The sequence below is a fragment of the Bufo gargarizans genome, chromosome 1, assembly GCF_014858855.1.
Source record: "Bufo gargarizans isolate SCDJY-AF-19 chromosome 1, ASM1485885v1, whole genome shotgun sequence".
Lineage (NCBI taxonomy): Eukaryota > Metazoa > Chordata > Amphibia > Anura > Bufonidae > Bufo > Bufo gargarizans.
In genome coordinates, this window is record NC_058080.1 from 282,375,417 (window position 1) to 282,386,250 (window position 10,834).

Below are 10,834 nucleotides of genomic sequence, written 5' to 3' on the forward strand. Positions count from 1 at the left end.
CTCTAATCTCAAGACAGCTCTTCCACCCTCTGAAGGAGCACCCTGGAAGTTTCTCTTCTGAAGGAAGATCTCACCATAGTGGCTGCTGAGCTCATTCAGACATATTTGGTGGACTTTTGGGCTGCTCCACCCCTGGACACTACTCTGATGAACCCTATTCCTATAGAGACAGAAGTGTTGCTTCATTTCCCCAGACAGTGATTAAGAAGGATCTGAGGAACTTTGGGAGAGACTTTTGATCCACTTCTCCTTCTTGGTGCTAGAAGAGCTGTTGTCTCCAGGCCTGGTGATGTTAGCTCTAGGGCAGATGGATGGCACTAGGCAGAGCGCTTTTCTCCTCAGCAGCCCCCCCTTGGCAGCTCTACATAGCATGGCTGAGATGAAGACCCCTCTGTACCCAGCCTATGCCCTCCCCAGCCAGCCCTGTTCCTCCTCCATATCTTCTTCATCCTCACCTTCATCCTCCTCCTCACCATCTCCTCCTTTGGGGTCTCCAACTCAGGTGTCCCTGAAACATTCCTCGTCCTCCTCTCCACCCGCTGCAGGAGGACTGTCCTCCCTGGGGACACCTCCACCCCATATCTCAGCGGCTACCCCCCATGGAATCAATGACATCCTGAGCCGGCCGGTGATGCACTGCCTGCCCTCCCTGACTGGGGCAGCCCTGACTCCCAGCACCTCGGTGTCCCCGGCCTCCACCTCCTCCCCAGCTGCTGGCCTCCTGGCAGGGCTTCCCCGCTTCAGCAGCCTCAGTCCCCCCCCACCTCCCCACCCTGGACTCTACTTCAGCCCCAGTGCTGCTGTGGCCGTGGCCCGGTACCCCAAGCCTCTGACGGATCTTCAAGGCAGGACCCCCCTCTTCTGGCCTGGAGTGATGCAGAGTTCTCCCTGGAGAGACGCCCGACTGGCCTGTGGTCCACGTAAGTGCTCTTACTTATTGGTCTGGGGGTTCACAAACCTTTCCTCATTACTAGACTTCCTGTAAAGCTGGCTGTTAGCCGCCTTCAGACCGGGCAGTCTACAAATGAGTTTCCTATCTAGACACGGAATGAAATAGAATGACTTCTAGAAATATGGAAGAAGTGACTAGGGGTATGGAAGTAAGGAAAGTTTACTCCGGCACTGACTGCACCCTAAAATAGCCCAATAATGAGGAGATCCACTGACATCACCACAAACCGAATATACAAAAATAATCTGTGGAAATCACAGCTTTATAGCTCACAACTGGAATAGTAAATAGATCATACAGATAATATAATGTGATCAGACATAGAATAGAAAGATGTTCTGATATAGTGGATTTCCTTCCAATCTGATAATCCGGTCAAAAGAAACATTACCTGGAATATCTGCTTCTATCTATCTATCTATCTATCTATCTATATATCTCCTATCTATCTACATATCTATCTATTTACCTACCTATTATTTATCTATTTCATATCCTATATATCTATTCAATATATATATATATATATATATATATATATATATATATTTCTATAAATATATTTATATTAATATAATATGTATTTAATAAGTATTTAACATCTATTTAATATCTATCCATCTTTCTACGTAATATCTATTTAATATCTATATCTCTAGCTAATATCTATATATCTATTATCTCTCTATTATCTATCTATCTAATATCTATCCATCCCATATCTATCTATCTATCTATCTATCTATCTATCTATCTATCTATCTATCCATCCCATATCTATCTATCTAGTCCATAAGTGGATGCAAACATTAATTGAGCACCACAGGAGGTCAGATATTTATTGCTACTCTCTGGGAATTGTGTCTTCTGAATTTATAATTTCCTGGATATTTAATGTTGTTAATCACATAAATTAGTTATGTAAAACAGATGATCAGTAATTCATTTCATTTATGGACCTGGGAATAGGTATAATTCCATTGAAAAGGAACAAAGGGAAATACATTTTTCTAAAAATAAAATTAAAATTGAAGGAAAGTATTAGAATATTTTACGACAATCGCATAAAGCTCTTTCTTTTTAATAGAACAACTTTGTACTAACAAAAAGTGTGAACCAAGTGTGAATTAATTGTAGCTAAGAAAAACGGATGATGTATTATGAGTATCAGCATAATATATCTGGACGTTAGCTATATATATATATATATATATATATATATATATATATATATATTCATATTCTTCCTCTTATTTTTAAATTATAGAAATTATATTAATCAGAGGAATATAAATAATCGGTAACTAATGTAACTAATGTGAATAAAGATAAATCGCACAGATTTAATTATAAATAGGAAAACGCTGTTCTTTATTATAAAGAAATGTGAATGTATAGATAATAAATATCAGATAGAAAATAGATACATGGATACATATTTATAGAGATAGATACGACAGATAGGTAAATGGAAAATTGATAAATATGAGATAGATATAGATGAATAAATAGATGTGTACGTGATAGATACATAGATAATAGATGTATAAAATAGACAGATTTTTAGATAGATGTATCGATAGATATATAGATGGATAGACATGATATATATGTATATAGATAGATAGATAGATATGAGATAGACAGATAGATAATATGATAGATAATAGAGAGATAATATGATTGATAAATAGATAGATAGATAGATAGATAGATAGACAATATGATAGATAGAAAGATAATATGATAGATAGATAGATAGACAATATGATAGATAGATAGATAGATAGATAGATAGATAGATAGATAGATAGATAGATATATCGATAGATAATATGCTAGAGTTGCCCCTGCTGAGGCAGGCTCGGCGGCCCCGGACCCCCAGTAATGTCTTCTCCTGCTCTGCAGACCAGGGCTCGGTGCTGCTGGACAAGGACGGGAAGAGGAAGCACACCCGGCCCACCTTCTCCGGGCAGCAGATCTTTGCCTTGGAAAAGACCTTCGAGCAGACCAAGTACTTAGCGGGTCCGGAGAGGGCCAGGCTGGCATATTCCCTGGGCATGACCGAGAGCCAGGTGAAGGTAAGTGCCCTTGCTACCCCCATAGGGACTCTGATGTTACTATTGCTATTATCCGACCAGTAGACTAAACACATACTGCAGAGCTGAGTTAGTCACTCGGCACACAGTGCCATGCTAGCCCCATATATTTATCATCATCCATCTTCCATGGGATCGCCGACCTTATAAAGGTACCTGAGAGGCTTCTGCCCCGTTTACAGCCTGATGTAAGAGAAGGGCCATTGTGGCGGTGTAATAAGGGGGGATCACCTGTCCCCATTGTGACATGTGTGTCCTGTGTTATCTGCAGCCCCTCATTCATCATGGTAAATGTCTGAGAGTGAATACACTACAACCTATTCACTAATCCCACCCAGGATTCCTATTCACCCTCCATCCTCGCATTCCCAAGCTCCCCCCAGCCCCTATACACACACACCTGCTGGAGCCGCATGTGCTGGTACTACGGCTGCGTTATTTTATTCCTACTGAATCGTCCACAGCAAAGACGGTAATAAATCACTGCACTAATGGTTAACACCACGAAATAATAGAATAATACATAGCACAGTGATTTAGGATAATACACGAATTCCAGAATAAATAACAAAATACAAAGAAATAATACAAACCACAATAAAACAGTGATTGACATAGAAAATAGTACACATGGGTGTATGGGTGTTGTATTAATTCATATTATACCTAGTCAGTTTGATAAAAAGGTAACAGTATATTTGCACTTTATATGACACAGGACTGATCATCTGATTATATAGTATAATACTAGTGTCATTTATAATACATCATTTCTAGTGTTATATTTACCCTTTGTATATCGTGCGTTTTTGAACCCGTAAACAGCGCCGTCTGTATGGGCCCCTATTGCCTTGTGCTCTGCTGTAATAACCGGCTATTAGGATCATACAATGCACAAGCTGTAATTGGTAATTAGACCACCCGAGATGACACCAGCCCCACCACCAATCTACAGAGGGCGACACTTAGACCCGCAACCATGTGTGTTACACTCAGTGCAGCGCATGCCACTCCATCTACTGCCATTAAAAAGGCAATGTGTGTCTATCTATCTATCTATCTATCTATCTATCTATCTATATATGTTCATTTTACATTTTATAGCATTTGTATTTTCATTTTTCCCTATAAAATATTGTATAAGAATTTAACTTAATTCATGTAAAGTATTTAATGTAGTTTCACTACATTACAGTACAGTAAAAAATAATAATAGATACATGTAAGTGGATACTATCTATCTATTTATTTATCTCATATTATCTATCTCCTATCTATCTAGCTATCCATCTCATATCTATCTATCTATCTATCTATCTATCTATCTATCTATCTCTTATCTATCTATCTATCTATCTATCTATCTATCTATCTATCTATCTCATATCTATCTATCTATCTTCTCTCTCTCTCTCTCTCTCTCTCTAAATTTTACTTCAGTCTTTTTTGGAATATAAGACACAACATACACAGATATTGCAGCAGTTGAACAGTTAATCGCATTGTTTCAGCAGAGTAGAGATGAATCTGTAGAGTTCAAGTATAGCTGTGCTTTAGGACCCCTGATAAACACATCAGGATGCATAACAGTGACATGACACAATTATCATATTTTCCAAATGTTTATAGCTTTGAAAACCATTTGATGTCACAAAGACTATAATAATATGCTATATAAATAATAACATTTCTAAAATGTATGTTTTATTCAATGTGTTCGTTTACTGTTGTTTTTCCTATCTATCTATCTATCTATCTATCTATCTATCTATCTATCTATCTATCTATCTACCTATCCATCTATCTATCTATCTCATATCTATCTCATATCTATCTATCTATCTATCTATCTATCTCATATCTATCTATCTATTATCTATCTATCTATCTATCTATCTCTCTCATATCTATCTATTATCTATCTATCTATCTATCTATCTATATCTAATATCTATCTCATATCTATCTATCTATCTATCTATCTATCTATCTATCTATCTATCTATCTATCTATCTATCTATCGCCTATCTATCTATCTATATCTAATATCTATCTATCTATCTATCTATCTATCTATCTATCTATCTATCGAATATCTATCTATCTATCTATCTATCTATATATCTATCTATCTATCTATCTATCTATCTATCTATCTATCTATCTTGTATTCAGACTTGTAAGCCTAGTTGCCTTCCATTGCAGGTGTGGTTTCAGAACAGAAGGACAAAGTGGCGCAAGAAGCATGCTGCAGAGATGGCCACAGCAAAGAAGAAGCAGGACACTGAGACTGAGAGACTGAAAGGGGCTTCAGATAACGAGGATGAGGATGATGACTACAACAAACCGTTGGACCCTAACTCAGATGATGAGAAAATCACCCAGCTCCTGAAGAAACACAAGTCTAACAGCTCATTGCTTCACCAACAGTCTGAGAATGACAGCTCTTCTTAGAGGACTGTGCTCCTGCCACCAGTCCTGGTCAGCAGTGGTGGGATGCATGGGACTGACAGCACTGTCCTCATCAGGGCCAGATAAGACTTTTTATTTTATCAGATGTATATATATTTTTATAAACTGTAAGCCAATGAATGAATACAGAGTACAGTATTATTAACCCTCTCAAGCTTACACATATCCCAATGGCCAATTGAGGGCCCTGATACCTTCTCACCCGTAAGGAAGGACTTATCCTAAATCAAGGCTCTTGTAAATAATGGCAGGAGGTTAATGCACTGAGAATGTGTAAATGTAAAGTAACCTTCTATCGTGATGGGGAGAGAGGTGAAGAAGGGACCACATGACCCCTCTCCAGCATCTGCTCTCTTTCTGCTCCCTCATGTGTGGACCTTCTAATGGTCCCTATTCTACTTTGCATAGAGTCACACAAGCCTTAGTATTTATTATTATGTTACAGAATGTGTGTGTTGGGGGGTGGGCGGGGGTGGGGGTGGGGGGTGATCTGGAGATAGGACTATATCCCCCAATGCCTCACTTCTCTGTTACAAGTCCTGGCAGAAGATGTTACATTATATTCCAATATGCAGCTTTTTGTATGATAAGATTTACTATGTGATATTAAGGGACATTCTTTTTAAGCTACAGCTACAAGGAGATATTTACTGCTATTAATTTATAGAAGAAGTATCCCAACTTTGGAAGAGAAAACCATGGACTTCATAGGACCCTAAAGTATAAATATACATTGCACTTTTTGTTGTAACCAACACAACCAGGACTCTTCACGGTGACTCCATCCATGGGGAGCTAAGTCACCTAGAAGCATACTAGTAACTATTAATATTCCTGGACTATTGATCTCTGGAGAGATCTAATAAATCTGGTAACAATTGTTTGTATATTTGTTTGCATTTTCTTCATCTTATTATATTGATTCCAGCACTTTGTTGTTTGTCTATAAGTGTTCAGTAAAGGCACACAAACCCTTGGTTTCATTGTAGAGCTGTATCTATGGTCTCACCTAGACTTTTTGTGTTCTCTATCACCCACATCTGTGTGGAACCCACAATAAATGATCGTCTCTACTAGACCTGGCATGAGCTGTATCTAACAGCCTTTATTTCAGTGCTATATGTGTGGATAGTTTGCTTTTCTTATCAAAAACTTACTTTGTACTCAACTCAAGCTATAGTGTTAGAAAACACACAAACATGTGGTAGTCGTGACGGATTGTTGTCGGGCTAATTATATTTTGACATAAAATGACGACGGAAAGCAATAATGTGCAACAGGTTAATAATTTGGGCAGATGAATATAGAATATTGTTTAGTGTTGTTATATTATGCATATATTACTTCCTATTATGGACATTTGCGAACAAATGCAACAACTACCTTATATATTATTATGCGATCTAAGTTATATGTAGTTGTTGCATTTTTACTATATACAATGTGCATATTGGCATAGTATTATTATAACCATTATCTACCTGTGACATTTATACACTAATCAATATTATTGTGTAAAGCTAGTTTTTTTTTAACTTTTTACCGGCTGGAAGTTGTAATTTTATCTCTGCTGCTGAGCCATGAATTACGATATTTGACTCATTTCTCCCCTATGGACAGTGAGGACTGATTATATGTTCATGGATGAAGCTATCACAAGGCTCATTCTACATCCTTCACACAGGCTTGTGCTCCTGGCTATAAGTCTGTGAGGCATCATCTATCACACCTTGTCATTGCTGAATACTGAAAACTGTTTATCCCCTAAAATATTCATATACATTCATATTTATAAATATAATTAAAAAAATCGATTTTATTTTTTTAAATATCCAAACATTCATATTTCAAAAGTGCTCTTAGATAATGTAATGGAACAGCGCCCCTAGTGGTACATGACTAGTAAGCAGGTTTGAAACTCCAGAATAATTTTTTTGACCGTTTTATAATAAGTTTTCTTTTGTAACTTATTCTTTATATAGTAGCAACATTTCAAGGCAACCAATCACATTTAGACAGTCCTGCTATATGAAACTGTTATTTCTTCTTCCCTTATATAGACTTTTGTGCTGAGCAATTACTTTTACATAAATGTGACTTTTCTAAATTTTATGTCACCCTCTTTAAAAACAAAGAAAAAAAAATAGTAGAAGGGAAGCGGCACCCCCTTCTGACACATTTACATTATAAATTGTTAGAAGTTGTCAGAGATTTACTTTACTGGTGCATGGGCTGGCAAAAGATAAATTTATTAAGTCACCTGTCCTTTTTAATAAATTTGGTGCATCTTAGGCTGGGGTCACATCATGTTTTTTCCATCTATTTAGTGTATACAAAAAAGTATATACGTTATTGGATGCCTAAGACTAATGCCATACAGTGGCATCTGTTTTCCATAGAGTTTTACTGTAAAAAAAAAAAAAAAAAAGCGTATACATTAGCATATAAGTTTTTTTTACCGGACTCTGCAGGATGCAAAAATGTGGTGTGCTACTCTTTTGTATCCTTTTTTTCTTACAACGTCAAACGGATAGCAGAAACATGATATGAGCCCATCCTAACTCCAGGCTTAATAAATTTCCCTATACATTCATCCATCTGACATTCACGCTAACTTTCTAAGAATATTCAATGAGGGAGAGTTCACATCACCGTTATATTTTTGTTTTTCTGATCCCTCAGAACAACAGAAAAATAAAGAAAAAAACGGGAAGATTTACTAATCTTGTCTAATAGACAGTGTAAATCATGAGGATAATTTTGTAAGTCAGTTTGCATTGAAATAATTAGAACTATATTTATCAAATATTGCATGTTGTTTGATAAATTTGGCGCATCTTTAACTTTTTGAAACATTTTTGGGAGAAAAAGCCTAAATTCTGCCATGATTTTTAGGGTTTTGTTATTACGCCATTCAGTATGTACCAGAAGTGACATGAGAATCTTATTCTGTGGGTCAGTATGATTGCGATGACCAAATTAGTGTAGTTTTTGTGCAGTTTTGCTACAAAAAAAAAAACCTTTGAAGAAATAATTTTCTTTTCATTGGCATATTCTGATACTCAAAACTTTATTTTTTAATTTTTGCATCTATAGAGCAATGTGAAAGGTTGATTTTTTGTGGGGCGAACTGTAGTTTTTAATGTTACTATTTTAGAATATGTGACTTTTTGATCACTTCTATAAAAAAAATTTCAGGAGGATAAGGTGACTAGAAAATTAGTGCATTTTTATAATAATTTTTTCTGTTACGGCGTTCACTGTGCTGGAAAATGTTTTTATATTTTAATAGTTTGGACATTTTTGTATGCTTTTTATGTTTATTTTTTAATGTTTATTTTTATATGTTAAATTGGGAAAGGGGGTGATTTGAATTGCATTTTTTTTTTTTTTTTGCATTTTTATAATTGTTTTTACTGTTTAGTCTCCTTAGAGGACTTGTACACGTGGTCTTCTAATAATTTGTTCCATAGACTGCAATAGAATGTTATTGCAGTTCATGGGATTCTGACAGGCTGCCTGTGAAGTTGTGCCTCAGACACAGCTTTGCAGGCAGTTTGCTGTGACAGGCATGAGAATCTTGACAAGGCCTCAGATTGACATAGCAAACTATCAGAGCCCCAAGATTTTGTCACATGGGCTCCGATTGGTCTTTCTAACCCCATAGATGCTGTGGTTACTATTGATAGTGACATCTAAGGATTAGCATCATCACTGTATTTTAAAGCCACCCACCAACCATGTATGAAGCAAGCTCAGCACGGGTTCTCCGTGCATTTGGTCACTGCAATGGAGACAGCGCCTATGGGGAGCGAGGGAGGGTGAGTCCTATGTAAAATAGCTTTCCTTACACAGTTTAGGAACATGCACTAATTAGACCAAAAGCCCGGAGAACCCCTTTAATGCTTATGATCTACATGCATCTGATATAGCATTAAAGGGTTAAGCAGGACAATTTTTTGAGATAGGCTACTCAGCTTTTTAAAATTTTTGTACAGCACCCTCATAGTGGAGTGAGTTTTTGACTTTTTCCATGACTTTAAAAAAAGTTGGAGTATTAAATCTGGACCAAAACTAAGGGCTCATGTGCACGACCGTATATATATTTTGCGGTCCGCAAAAAACGGATCCGCAAAAAATACGGATGCATTCCATATTCTGAGGAATGGAACAGCTGGCCCCTAACAGAACAGTACTATCCTTGTCCGTAATGCGGACAATAATAGGACATGCTCTATTTTTCTGCGGAACGGAAATACGGACATATGGAAACGGAATGCACACGGAGTAATTTCAGTTTTTTTTGCAGGCCCATTGAGGTGAATGGTTCCGCATACAGTCTGCAAACCCCCCCCCCCCCCCCTGAAAGGACATGGAAAGAAAATATGTTTGTGTGCATGAGCCCTAAGTGTCATAGCTAAACACGACCGCTTTCCCACCCACTTTCAAAACTGGAGTGAGCGGTGCAAAAATGAAAAATATTGCTACATTTTTGGACTAATAACCAAAACCTTTTAGAACTCACATTTTCCAGCACAGGGTTTGATAAATTCCCACTTTATACAGGCAGTCTAAAAATGCACTGCATTTATCAAAGTGGCTCACACCATACTGTATAAATGTTTAGACACCTTTGTCTAACTTAACACCACCTATTGGCTGGCATGCGTTGATGCATCTCAAGCCATGTCCCATTCTCCCTAGGCCAAGCCCTCTTGTCAAATGAGTCGCAAAAATGCCTAAAGCCCATAATAAATGTGGCACAATTAGCTTAGTATATCTCCCCATTTTAAGACTATTTGCAATATTGCTGTATTTATCATTTTAGATGGAAGGATGCAAGAAATGTGGTTGCAAAGGAAAACCTTCCCTTCAAGGGTCTTTCCACATAGCTGTAACATGACTGCATTTAACATCCAAATTAACACTACAAGACCCAGATACCCACAAATCACCATCTGAATGACAGAAAATCTACAGTCATGTGAAAAAATTAGGACACCCTTTGAAAGCATGTGGTTTTTTGTAACATTTTTAATAAAAGGTTATTTCATCTCCGTTTCAACAATACAGAGAGATTAAAGTAATCCGACTAAACAAAGAAAACTGAAGAAAAGTCTTTTCAAGATCTTCTGTAAATGTCATTCTACAAAAATGCCTATTCTAACTGAGGAAAAAGATAGGACACCCTTGCCCCTAATAGCGAGTGTTACCTCCTTTGGCTGAAATAACTGCAGTGAGACGGTTCTTGTAGCCATCTACCAGTCTTCGACATCGGTCTGAGGAAATTTTACCCCACTCCTCAATGCA

General features: G+C 37.3%; 1 protein-coding gene across 1 annotated transcript; it reads left to right on the top strand.

Annotated features, from left to right (window-relative positions):
- Positions 1–289: 289 nt before the first annotated feature.
- NKX6-1 (NK6 homeobox 1) lies at positions 290–5,506 on the top strand. The gene is made up of 3 exons (XM_044278233.1): positions 290–920; positions 2,861–3,033; positions 5,258–5,506. The coding sequence occupies exons 1-3, from the start codon at positions 290–292 to the stop codon at positions 5,504–5,506; spliced, it is 1,053 nt and encodes a 350-aa protein (XP_044134168.1).
- The last annotated feature ends 5,328 nt before the right edge of the window (positions 5,507–10,834 follow it).

Bases quoted from the DNA above. Each gene is read 5' to 3' on its own strand.
- NKX6-1 (XM_044278233.1), top strand. From the start codon at position 290: ATGTTAGCTCTAGGGCAGATGGATGGCACTAGGCAGAGCGCTTTTCTC. The intron at 921-2,860 runs GTAAGTGCTCTT...CCTGCTCTGCAG, and splicing joins CCGACTGGCCTGTGGTCCAC to ACCAGGGCTCGGTGCTGCTG. The intron at 3,034-5,257 runs GTAAGTGCCCTT...CTTCCATTGCAG, and splicing joins TGACCGAGAGCCAGGTGAAG to GTGTGGTTTCAGAACAGAAG.